General features: G+C 44.4%; 1 protein-coding gene across 3 annotated transcripts in view; it reads right to left on the reverse strand.

The window, feature by feature from the left end:
• The window catches only part of SPMIP3 (sperm microtubule inner protein 3), a 50,984-nt gene that overhangs the window by 23,373 nt on the left and 14,695 nt on the right, over positions 1-12,916 (reverse strand). For all 3 annotated transcript variants that reach the window (XM_042257177.2, XM_042257176.2, XM_060396394.1), the window contains exon 2: positions 6,490-6,558. In XM_042257177.2, the coding sequence (XP_042113111.1) occupies positions 6,490-6,545 (56 nt within the window). In that variant the 5' untranslated portion in view covers positions 6,546-6,558. The remainder of the gene's footprint in view (positions 1-6,489; positions 6,559-12,916) is intronic.

A 12,916-nucleotide genomic window follows, 5' to 3' on the forward strand; every position in this document is an offset into this window, starting at 1 on the left:
GTAAGGTCGTGCATAAAATCTTGTATTCTAGGCTTTAGCATTATGTGAACCAAGAACTTCCTGATGTCCAAGCTGGGCTTAGAAAAGAAAAGGAAGCAGAGATCAAATTGCCAACATTTGCTGAATCATAAAGAAAGCTAGGGAATTCCAGAAAACATCTACCTCTGTTTCATCAACTACGCCAAAACCTTTGACTGTGTGGATCGTTATGAACTGTGGAAAGGTCTTGAGGTGATGGAAATAGCAGACCATCTTACCTGTCTCCTGAGAATCCTGTATGCGGGTCAAGAAGTAACAGTTAGAACCCTGTATGGAACAAATGACTAGTTCAATATTGAGAAAGGAGTATGACAGGGCTGTCTGCTGTCACCCTGTTTGTTTAACCTATCTGCTGAGCACATCATGAAAAATGCTGGCCTGGATGAGTGACAAGCTGGAATCAAGATAGGCGGGAGAAACATCAACAGCCTCAGATATGTGAATGATACCACTCCAATGGCAGAAAGCAAAGAAACTAAAGAGCCTCTTGATGATGGTGAAGGATGAGAGTGAAAGAGCCGGCTTAAAACTAAATATTAAAAAAACTAAGATCATTTGCCATTACTTCATGGCAAATACCGGTGAAAGTAGTGACAGATACCCTCTTCTTGGGCTATAAAATCATTGTGGATGGTGACTGCAGCCATGAAATCAGAAGACATTGCTTCTTGGCAGAACAGCTATGACAAACCTAGACAGTGTGTTGAAAAGCAGAGACATAATTCTGCCGACAAAGTCCGTATAGTCAAGCTATGGTCTTCCCAGTAGTCATGGATGGTTGTAAGAGGAGGATAGTAAAGAAGGCAGAGCCACAAAGAATTGATGCCTTCGAACTGTAGTGCTGGAGAAGACTCTTGAGAGTCCCTTGGATAGCAAGGAGATCGAACCAGTCAGTCTTAAGGGAAATCAACCCTGAATGCTCGTTGGAAGGACTGATGCTGAAGCTGAAGCTTCAGTATTGTGGTCATCTGATACAAACAACTGACACATTGGAAAAGTCCCTGATGCTGGGAAAGATTGAGGGCAGAAGGAGAAGAGGGCGTCAGAGGATGAGACGGCTGGATGGCATCACCATGCAGTGGACATGAACTTGGACAAATTTCGGGAGAAGGTGAGGGACCAGGAGGCCTGGTGTGCTGCAGCCCATGGGGTTGCAAAGAGTCGGACATGACTAGGCGACTGAATAATGACAACAATGTGCCCTGCACAGTACTGGGTTCTGCAGATACAAAGCTGACTCAAAAGCAGTCCTTGTCCTCATCATGCTCTTTATGTGCCGAAATCATGACCTGAATAAAGGGTCAGTGGGGCACAAAAGAGGGAGGGCTGTCTAGGGTTTGAGCAAGTCAGTAAGAGAGGGAAGAGATTCCAGGTGAGGGGATGATAGAACCCATCTCTCAGACAGAGTTGTGATCAGAGTGGAGTGTGTGAGGCCCAGTGGGGACTTTGCTGTCTAGCTGGTGCAAAAGGCAAGTGCTGTCAGCAGGGCGGGTCTGCCTGTCTATGCAAACAGGACCTCAGGGAGCTCGGATTTTCAGAAAAACCACAGTGTGTCTGGGCCTGCCCAGTGGCTAGGATAATATGACTGAGCCCTGAACAGTAAATAACAGCAGGGGATTAGGTCATAAGAAGAAAGAGGAGCTGGCACAATAATAGGGAACAAATTACATTCCTGAGGGCAGGGGAGTGGGAGACACAGCCTTCTTAGGTGCCTGTCCAGTTTCCAAGCCCCACCTTGGGAAGATTTTCTCACTGGATGCTCTGTGAAGCATCCACCTGGAGTTCCAGAACAACACTGATTTCTCACGGTTGCTATACCATTTGCACTAGGCTGTGTTTTGACTCTGGGTTCCTCCCTGGCATGAGTCCGAGTGAGCAGCCTAAGCCTTGCTCCTAGAAACGGTCTGTACAAGCTGTCTGAGACTGGAGAAGCCCCTCACCAGCACCAGGTAACGTGCCCACCCCAAGTCCCTCGGGAGTCTCCCTGGGTAGCTTTTTCATTTTTTAAATTTGTTTTATTTTGGCTGCAACACGTGGCATGTGGGATCTTAGTACCCTGACCAGGGATCCCACCCGCAGCCCCTGCAGTGGAAGCGGAGAGTCTTAACCCCCAGACCCCCAGGGAAGTCCCTCTCCGGGTAGCTTTTGAAGTGGAGAGAGTAGGAAAGTGTGTAAGCAGGTGGGTGTTGGAGGCAGGGCTGGGTGGGGTCATGGAGAAGTTTGAGGAATGAAGGCGTGGTATGCTTTTCTTCCAACTCTTTGGGTAGACTTTCCAAGTTCCCCCACGTGGTCTTCACCTCGGAGAGGAGAAAGCTCTAGATGAATGGGGTAACATGTCAGCGGTTTGGAAGAGAATGTTTATCTCCTAAGAGATAATGCCTGGCTTGGCCTGGCACTCAGTCCTCCCAGAGGCTTCACAGTACCCGGCCTCTCCCGAGGAGGAGCTGGGTGTGAGGAAAAGATCGATTCATGAGGAGGAAAGCAGGGCTGGCCTCCAGACCTGGTTTGGGAGCCCTGCCCTGGACTCTGCTTAGACCCACTTTACTGACTTGGCTTGTAAGACTCTTGAGTCAGCCGTGGAAAGGCCTTTTCTCCTCCCTGGGCGGGAGTAGGAGTCTGGGCACAGTATTTACCAGTCCCTGACAGCGTGGCTCTTTGAGGTAACACATTCAGTCTAGACAGGAGCAAACCTGTTCCCGGGAGGGTGACTGTAACCAGAGCAGGATCTGGGCTTCCCCGCAGGCAAAACTCAACACCCAAAGGGGAGGATCCCTCTGGGGCCACTGTGAAGCTGCTGCGCTGCGTCTGTGCTGGGCCTCATTGTTACCAAGCTTCGCAGAGATGACCTCATCTAACTCTCACAGTCCTGTTGCTAGGTAAACATCGTTAACATCCGTTACAGAGAAGGAGACCAAAGCTCACAGAGGTTAAGTGGGCTTTCTAAATAACACCCAGCTGATAAATGCCAGAGGCATGAGTCAAACCCAGTTCTCCGAACTCCATATCGCATCCAGAGTCATCTCTGTGTTGGTGCGATGACTTCTTTTTCAGAAGAGTTCAGCGTTACTTTTGTGTGAACTCTGTGATTCATTGTGGGCAGACAGGAAGTAGATGTCCTGTACCAGAGCAATAGGAGGAGAGATAGACCCAGCAGTGTAACTGGAGGCTGCTTTCAGCTCAATAAAACAAGTGCTTATTGCAGGCTCTGAAGTGTGCTAGATGCCAGGGCTACCGTAATGAGAAACACTGTCTTTCCACCTGCGAGTTCATAATCAGGTAAGGAAAACCCTCCTCAGGCCTAATCATATAGAGCGCGGTAAGTGCTGCTCCAGTCAGGAAACAAAGGCTCAAGGGGAATAAGTCTCTTACTAAGGACAGGAGCTGGTAAGTACAGAAGATGGGAGACCACCATTCCCACATCCTCATGCTTTCATTCCCCAGACTCTACTAGCTTCACAAATCTCCTCAAGGAAGAGGGAGCCTCAGTTTCCCCAATAAAATGGGGTTGGGGAGGGCTTCCCTGGTGTCTCGTCATAAAGAGTCTACTTGCCAGGGCAGGAAGCACAGGTGTGGTCCCTGATCTGGAGAGATCCCACATGCTGCAGAGCAACTGCTGAGCCCTCGGGCCACAACTGCTGAGCCCACGTGCTGCAATGACTGCAGCCCCCGTGCCCTAGAGCCCGTGCTCTGCAACAGAACCAGCCATGGTAATGAGAAGTCTGGGCACTGCAGCTAGCAAGTAGCCCCCACTTGCCACAACTAGAGAGAAGCCTGCATAGCAACAAACCCCCAGCACAGCCAATAATAAACAAATAGATAAATGACATTTTAAAAAATTATAGAAATAAATAAAGTGGCGGTGATGCTATCTCCGTTAATGACTACATGAGAGTCAACAAGACGTGTGAACGTCCTCGGTGACTGAAGTATCCCATTGGTGTTGCCATCTATCATTCAAGACAGGATGATCTGACCTTCACAGCTGCCCCTTGATGTCTCAGAGATCATTTCAGTTGATGTTTTTAAAGTTCACTGAAGCCCAAAACAAATTCTTTGTCTTTTGCACACCACAGTGAATTTAATCTACAGTGATCTTTCCAGGAGCATTCTAGGCCCCACAAGTCAACACAATACTCAGCCCTGACCCTGAGTAATAAGGCTAAGATAATTTGTATCTAATGTAATTCTTTTATGAGAATTTTATGTGGTCACCACTACTTGTGAATCACTTAATATTTAACTTTATGAGATGCCCCTACTCGTTTGTAATTCAGTTTTCCCTACTATAGACCAAGGGTTAGGCATTTAAGGATGAATTAATTGGGTAAATGCTTACAGAGAGGAGCAGCAGAGGGCAGACCTTCTGTGGATACAGTCAATCACCAGGAGGCCAAACCTCAAACACATGCCAGAATGAGTTTTTCTCATTGATTCATTCATTTTCAGTTTTCCAACAAAGGTGCACAGAGGTCCTACCAACTGTGGCAATCTGCTAGGCAGAGTGGCCTATGAAACAAGACCCGCCCTGGGGGCTGACCTGGAGATGTCAAGGGCAGTGACCAAGAGCGCAGATGTTGGCTCCGGACCAGCAGGTTCAAATCCTCCTTCTGCTAGTTCACTATTGTGGAATCTCAGGACAGTCACTTAACCAGTCCTTGCCTCAATTTCCTTCCAGTCACTGTGAAGATTAAATGAGTTAATATACACTTAGAACAGTGCCTGCCACATATTAAGGGCTGTATAAGTGTTAACTATTATTCCAGTGGGTGATCTAGACAGGAAATAAAGAAAGAGAAAATAATTGAAAGTTATGAGCAGAGACATACAGGAAACCAAAAAAGGTGTGAGAAAGAGAACTCACAGAGGAGATGAGATAGGTGAAAGGAGACCTCCCCCAGCCAGGATGGTACCATCTTCTGCTCACTGAGCAGCTGATAACAGTGGAGGCATGCTGAGTGAAAGGGGGCTGGTTGAACTGAGTAAGAAGATTAGCAGAGAGTTGAGAAGGCAATGATGCAGGGGAAAGGAACATGTCCTGAAATCCTGAGACATGAAAGAGTGCGGGCCCTACTGAAGCAACAGAAGAAAGATCACAGGGCTGGAGTTAAGAGGAGGTTGGAGAGATCAGCAGGGTCTGTTTATGTAGGGCTCTGCAGGCCCTGGCAAGTATGGAGGCTTCATGCAAAATGCAATAATTGCAGGGTTTGGTTTTATTTTTTTGACTATGCTAGGTCTTTGTTGCGGCACTTAGGATCCCTAGCTGTGAAGTTCAGACTTAGTTGACCTGCAGCATGTGGGATTCTAGTTCTCTGACCAGGGATAAAATCTGTGTCTGCTGCATTGGAAGGTGGGTTCTCAACCGCTGGACCACAAGAGAGGTCCCAGATTGCACGGTTTTATGCAATTGAAGGCTGTGATCCCATTTATGTTTTATGGGGTTCTCTCTGGAGAATGGATTGGAGGAGGACCAGAGTGGCCCTTGTTGTAGGGGAACAGGGGAGAGGCAGTGGTGGTCTGGACCAGGTTGAGGCCGTGGAGATAAAGAAAAACAGTCTGATGGAGATAGACCCCAGAGGCAGAATTGAGGAACCTGCTGATGGACTGGTCCACTATGCTGCAAGGCAGGAGAGACACAAAATAGACAAAGACCTGCCCCACAGGGAGCACTCAGGTGGCGAGTGGGGGCCCCGTCTAGTGCAGGCACAGTGTGCCTCTCTGATGGATGAGCCCAAGAGAGCTGGATGCAGCCCAGCCTGAGGACGTCAGCAGCCCGGTGCCTTCTGCTCTGTGTTCCACCCCAGCCCTCCAGCTCCCCATGGGCTGCCTTAAGTCAGGTCCAGTGATTCTGACTTGGCTCCATTTAGCTCCAGGCGGCAGCAGCCAATGGAGGATTGTCTCCATTTTCCCCAGGAGATGAGACCACAATTAAACAGGCCCGACAGTGGTGGGCAAAAATCTCAAACACACACATGGAAAGCCAAGGGCATGTGGGGAGGCAGAAATCAAGTAATTCTGGAACCCACCCCTTTCTCTACACCCTCCTTCCTCCGCATGTGCGTTTCAGGGAGGGAAGGATAGGCACTATACTTTCTGTAAAATAGGACTTTTTTTTTTTTAGAGAAAGAACATCTTTTTAAGAACAAAGCATCCTTCCCTTCCTCCTTCAGTGATTTCTGGAAGCAAAAGGACATATCTTTGATGACTAAACATTGTGGAAAATAACTAAATACTAAAATTTGGAGTTGCCAGTTCGCTTGGATGCTGCCATAAATGTAGGATTTTTTTTTGTTTTAAACAGCTTTTTCTAAGCCCAAAGAAATGTCAGTAGAACCTCTGGCAGCAGTTATCTCTAAATCAGGGAGCAAGCAGCAGGGCGAATAATTCTAGTCCCCCAGATGTCTATCTTTCATGCTGCAGCTCTGGAGGTGTCTGCATTTGGAAGACCATTACCTGGGTGGGATTGCTGGACGGCGGTCAATAAATTCTCGTAGCCGGATGGCAGTCATGATGGATAAGATTCTGAAAAAAAAATTAAAGTGAAGTTTCTTATTGCGAGTTTATACACATTTCCCAGGCATGACTACCTAGTACTACAAAGTCTGTCTTGAAAGTAGAAGGAGCATTCATAGCTTCTGCTAGACTATTTAGGGAAGGAAACAGACTCTTTAAAAGAATTATTGATTTATCTGTTTATTTCTGGCTTTCTTCAGTTGTGGTGAGCAGGGGCTACTCTTCATTGTGCTGCGCTGGCTTCTCACTGTGGTGGCTTCTCTTGTTGCTGAGCATGGGCTCTTGGATGCTCGAGCTTCATTTGTTGCGGCACGTGGGCTCAGTGGTTGTGACTTCTAGACTGTAGAGCTCAGGCTCAGTAGTTGCGGCACTTGGGCTTAGTTGCCCTGCAGCACGTGGGATCTTCCGGGATCAGGGACCAAATCTGTGTCTTCCGCATTGGCAGGCAGATTCTTTACCAATGAGCCACCTGGGAAGCCCCAGGAAATAAACTCTAAAAGAAGCAAAAAGAAATGGAAAGCATAAGCCAGTACACAGAGGCATGCTGTTCTTTAGCAGCAAAAAGTACTGTGTGAGTTGGGGACGTAGCCTCCTTTGTCACGCTTCTTGAGGTGTCTTCCTACTGCGCCCGCGTGTAGGCTAAGCACTGCGTCTTCCACATGCCCTCATAACTAGAGTTCTGGAAATGGGTTAGGATCCTCAAATCAGATGTAATTGAGTGAGATTTGGAAGGTGAAAATGAGACAGGGGCTGATTTCCACTTCTTTGCCTTTTTCTACTGGTAAAACTGGTTCAGACAATGTGATGTTTCTTTCTGCAGCAGAATGCCAGTGTCCAGTCTCCGGCTTTGAGGGTGTAAGAGGCAATCGTGTTGAAGCAATGCTGAGTGCTGTGTTTAGTGTCCAAGCACCGGCTTCTTGAGGGCAGAGAGGCAGCTGGAGTGGCAGTGCTGCTAGCTTTGGGACCAGGTTCTTGAAGTCAGTTGTCTGGAAGCAACTTCCTGATCAGGGCACAGGTAGCTGCTCTTATGATGGGTCAGTTTTGTGAAGATGTTCTAGAAGCTTCCTGGAGGCCTTCCTCAGAGCCTACTCTTCCAACACTTCCAATAATTTTATAACCATCTCATTATCTACACTGAACTCTTTTCTGTTCATATGCTGGCTTCAGTTTAAACCTATAATATATAGTGTTTCTCGGAGAAGGCAATGGCACCCCACCCCAGTACTCTTTCTAGTCTAAAATTTCATTTTGCATCTGCTTATGTACTGGAGAGGACTTGCCATAGTAAACCACTGCATCCAAGTATTCACTTAAGAAAGAATCTACAACGGGGAGGACACTAAGTGCCTGGGAGGACAGAGGTGGGAGAAAGCCTTACTTTTCTAGTTTACCTTTGGTGTACCTTGTGAATTTTGTACAAGGTGTATATATTATGCATATACAAAGACAGCTGGGACTCCAACGTGCATCAACACGGGGTAGCCAGAGAACATTGTACTGAGACCCATGTGACTTGTGGTCAGTCTTTGCCTCGCTAGAGTGGAACTGTGTGTGAACAGTTGTGTCCTCCCTGAAAGTCACATATTGAAACTCTAATCCCAATGTGATGGGATTTGGAGGGGGAGCCTTTGGGAGGTAATTTTCTCATGGGCATGGAGCCCTCGTGAATGGAACTAGTGCTCTTATGAAGGAGACCTCAGAGTGTTCCCTGGCTTTCTTTCTGCCATATGAGAATACAAGAAGTCTGCAGCCTACAACCTGGAAGAGGGTCTCATCCGAACCCTACCATGCTGGCACCCCAATCTTTGACTTCAGCCTCCAGAAACGTGGGAAAGAAACTTCTACTGTGTACAAGCCACTCAGCCTCTGAAGCTTGTTACAGCAGGACTCAGGCACCAGCTAAGCACGTTGCTGATTATAATATCTTTCTGGAGAGTTATGTGAGTCAATGATGCATGTGTGTTTTCTAACCTAAAAATCATGTTGGATACACATACTGTATTATGTGTACAGTAACACATATTAAGGAGCTTTCTTGGTGGCTCAGTGGTAAAGAATCTGCCTGCCAATGCAGAAGATACGGGTTCGATCCCTGGGTTGGGAAGACACCCTGGAGAAAGAAATGGCAGCCCACTCCAATATTCTTGCCTGGGAAATTGCATGGACAGAGGGGCTTGGTGGGCTACAGTCCATGGGGTCACGAAAGAGTCAGACATGACTTAGTAACTAACTGCCACCACCACCAACATGTATTAACTCCTATCAGCCTCCCAGTAATCCTATTAAGTGTTTATCACTACACATTACTGACAGAAAACTGAAATTCTGAGAAGTAAAGTAGCTTCTGAGGATCCATGGTTAGACTCCCTAGCTCCAGAAACAGTTGTCTTAACACAGTGCTGTGTCGGAACAAACACGGGGCACCCTGACCATCAGCCAAAACAAAGCTGGGATAATACATAAGAAGCAGTAACCAGGAGGAAGAAAGAACTGGGGGAAAAGAGTGTGATACCTCACTCTTTTTCTTGTATAACTTGTTGACTTCTGTCCACAGGCCAGCTGGTTGCTTTACTTTACCTCTATGTTTTTCAAGCAACTTGAAAAGTTTCAAACAAGATCCTGATAGAACAGTTCAGCTATCCAACAGAATCTGTTCATTACAAAGTGTGTTTTTACTTTCAGCACTGGTGTGTTTATTTTAAAAAAGGAAAAAAGAAGGCAGAAAGAATGAAAGAGAGAATCTGAGCAAACACAATTGAGCTCTCTTTTAAACTCAGAAAACATCAATGCTGGGATTTCAATTCACTAGAAGTGACATGCCGGAGAAGAATGCAAGATATTTAGGACATTTGTGCTCCTAACCAAGACAACACCAAGTGTGCCTTTGATGGTGGAGTGATTGCTCAGTGCCTAGAAATTCTGAATCAGCACCACAGGGAACATCAGTCCTGGGTGGCTGAGACTTGGTTATGTGGTAGAAATCCTTTCAGAGGAACACATTAACTCACTTTGAGTCTAAGCCTAAGCTTCCAGAATAATCAGAAGACCTTGTCTGGGAGGGTGACCTTGCCATTCTACATCTTTAGAGAATGCCTCTACCCTGTGTGCTGCTAAGTCGCTTCAGCCGTGTCCAACTCTGTGCGACCCCATAGACGGCAGCCCACCAGACTCCCCCGTCCCTGGGATTCTCTAGACAAGAACACTGGAGTGGGTTGCCATTTCCTTCTCCAATGCATGAAAGTGAAAACTGAAAGTGAAGTCACTCAGTCGTATCCGACTCTTAGCAACCCCACGGACTGCAGCCTGCCAGGCTTCTCCCTCCATGGGATTTTCCAGGCAAGAGTACTGGAGCGGGGTGCCATTGCCTTCTCCACTACCATGCGTATAGGGTACCAAATCACATTTTGTGTGATTAGTTATCATCTCTTGAACACATAAGAAAATGTAGCTTGCAATAGATATGTCAGTGCATTTTATTTTAGTTAATCTTAAAAAACAGAGTCACCCACCAAATCAGAATGTGACTTAGGTATGAACATATGTTAAACTTGCCATCATTTACAAACTCACAGCCAACACTGCACAGCTGTTGTTAGAGGCACCACGAACAACATATCTTTTATCACCTTTAAAATGTATAATTTCTTAGTTACCTTAATAGATTCTCCTTCTGATGTGCCCGTAGTAAAATTCTTCCAGAACAAATATGAGTTCTGCCTATACTGTCATCCTACCTTTCATTCAAACTCACATTAATTCTACAAAACCTTAAGCCTTTTTCTTTTTTTAAAAAACTGAAATACAATATGCTCAGACTGAATAATGCTATAAAATAGTATTAAAACCACCCATAAACAACTATTTTGAATTTTTATATTTCATGTATGCACATATATATACATTCATATGTGTATATGTGGGGCTTCCCAGGTGGCTCAGTGGTACAGTGTCCCTGTAAGCAGGAGAAGCAGGCTGTATCCTTGCATTGGGAAGATCGCCTGGAGGAGGAAATGGCAACCCATTCCAGTATTTTTGCCTGGAAAACTCTATGGACAGAGGAGCCTGTTGGGCTACAATCCATGCGATCACAAAAGAGTCAGACATGACTTGGTGACTGACCAACAAAAAATGTGAATATTATTTTCTTGGGCTCCAAAATCACTGCGGATGCTGACTGCAGCCATGAAATTAAAAAATGTTTGCTCCTTGGAAGGAAAGCCATGACAAACCTAGACAGTGTGTTAAAAAGCAGAGACTTCACTTTGCCAACAAAGGTTAAGCTAAAAACCACAGTAAGAGCTATGGTTTTTCCAGCAGTCATGTATGGATGTGAGAGTTGGATCATAAAGAAGGCTGAGTGCCAAAGAATTGATGCTTTTGAACTGTGGTGCTGGAAAAGACTCTTGAGAGTCCCTTGGACAACAAGGAGATCCAACTAGTCAATCCTAAAGGAACTCAACCCTGAATATTCTTTGGAAGGACTGATGCTGAAGCTGAACCTCCAGGACTTTGGCCACCTGATTTGAAGAGATGACTCATTGGAAAAAACCCTGATCCTGGGAAAGATTGAAGGCAGGAGGAGAAAGGGGTGACAGAGGATGAGATGATTAGATGGCATCATCAACTGAATGGACATGAGTTTGAGCAAACTCCGGGAGATAGTAAAGGACAGGGAAGCCTGGCATGCTGCAGTCCATGGGGTTGCAAACAAGTTGGGCATGACTTAGCAACTGAACAACAACATAGACAGCATATATACTTAAAAACTTGAAAACACAGCAGGCATTCTGTTTCACATTTTTTGGTTTTCATTTAACAATATATTATGTTAAAATTAATACAATATATTAAAATTGTCTACACTGCTACAGAATATTCTTAATTCTAATATTTAATATTCTTTTGTGTTGTTTAGTAAGGCTCACCTATTACTCTATTTAAAACAGTATCCTCTTCACTCCCTGCACTCCTCATCCATGTTCTATGCTTGATTTTTCTCCAAAATACTCATCACCACCTGCCATATTGTGTGTTTACTTAGGTATCTTGTTTATGTGTGTCTTCCCCATTGGAAAGAGAGCTTTGAATGTTGTGTTCATGGCTGTATATCTAGGACCAAAGATGATAACTGACACTTGGTAGACACTTAACAAATATGCTTTGAACAACTGAATGTGCTATAATTTATGAAACCCAGCTCCCTAATGTTGGACATTTTGGTCATGCTGAGCTTTTATATGTTTCATGCAGTTGAATTAACTTCTGAGGATACGTTCCTAGAAGTGAGTCAAGGTTTGGGCATCTTCATGGCTCTTTCTTAGGAGGATTTTAGTCACTTTCAATAATTAATTTTGGTACCTAAATCATTATGGATAGACCCCTAAGGCCTAGAAATTAAAATTTAATAATAGAATTTTTTTTCATGCTGATGTTCAGGAGGTGAACTAAGGTAAATATATATGAGATGCACATTTCAACAAGCTTCCTCAAAGTTAATATTCAAGATATCCAACATGCTGACTTCAGGATATATTTTGGCAACTTTCTGGTATTGTATATTATGGATCAATCAAAATTTTGTAAAATATAATGGCAACAAAAAGCCTGATAAAGTCTGCCCATTTATGGTAATATTTCTTAGCAAGTCATGAAGGAACTTTCTCAGCCTGATAAGAAACATCCATAAAAACCTACAGCTAATATCATACTTAATGGCAAAAGGCTGATTTCTTCTTAAAATCGAGAACAAAACAGGATGTTACTCTTGCCTCTCTACTCAACATGCTGCTGGAAGTCTTAAGTGCAATAAGGCAAAAAATGAAATAAAAGGCATACAGACTGGAAGGAAAGAAAACTGTCCCTATTTGCAAATGACATAATTGTCTCTGTAGAAAATCTCAAGGAATCTACAAACAAAGTCTTAAACTAATAACTGTTTTTAATAAGATCATAAACACATAAAAAATAAATATACTTTAAGTACAAAAAAACCAATTTATAACACAACTATTTACAATAGCACAAAAAAAAAAAGAAAGAAAGAAAAAAATACTATTTAATACTATGTATAAATCTAACAAGACATGTTCAGGTTCTATATGCCAAAAAGTACAAAAAACTAATGAAAGAAATTAAAGACCTGAGAGACACCGTGTTCCTGGATTGGAAGACTCAACATTGTAAAGATGACAATTCTCCCCAAATTGATTTGATTTCTCTGGTTGAACTTCCCAGCAATATTTTTGGTAATAGATATAGACAAATTTTTTTCTAAAGTTTCTTTGGAAATGCAAGGGAAATATTAATAAAATAGCTGAAGTAATTTTGAAAAAGAGCAATCATGCTTTGGTAGAAAAGGGAATGGGAA

Source organism: Ovis aries, chromosome 12, assembly GCF_016772045.2.
Source record: "Ovis aries strain OAR_USU_Benz2616 breed Rambouillet chromosome 12, ARS-UI_Ramb_v3.0, whole genome shotgun sequence".
Classification (NCBI taxonomy): Eukaryota; Metazoa; Chordata; class Mammalia; order Artiodactyla; family Bovidae; genus Ovis; species Ovis aries.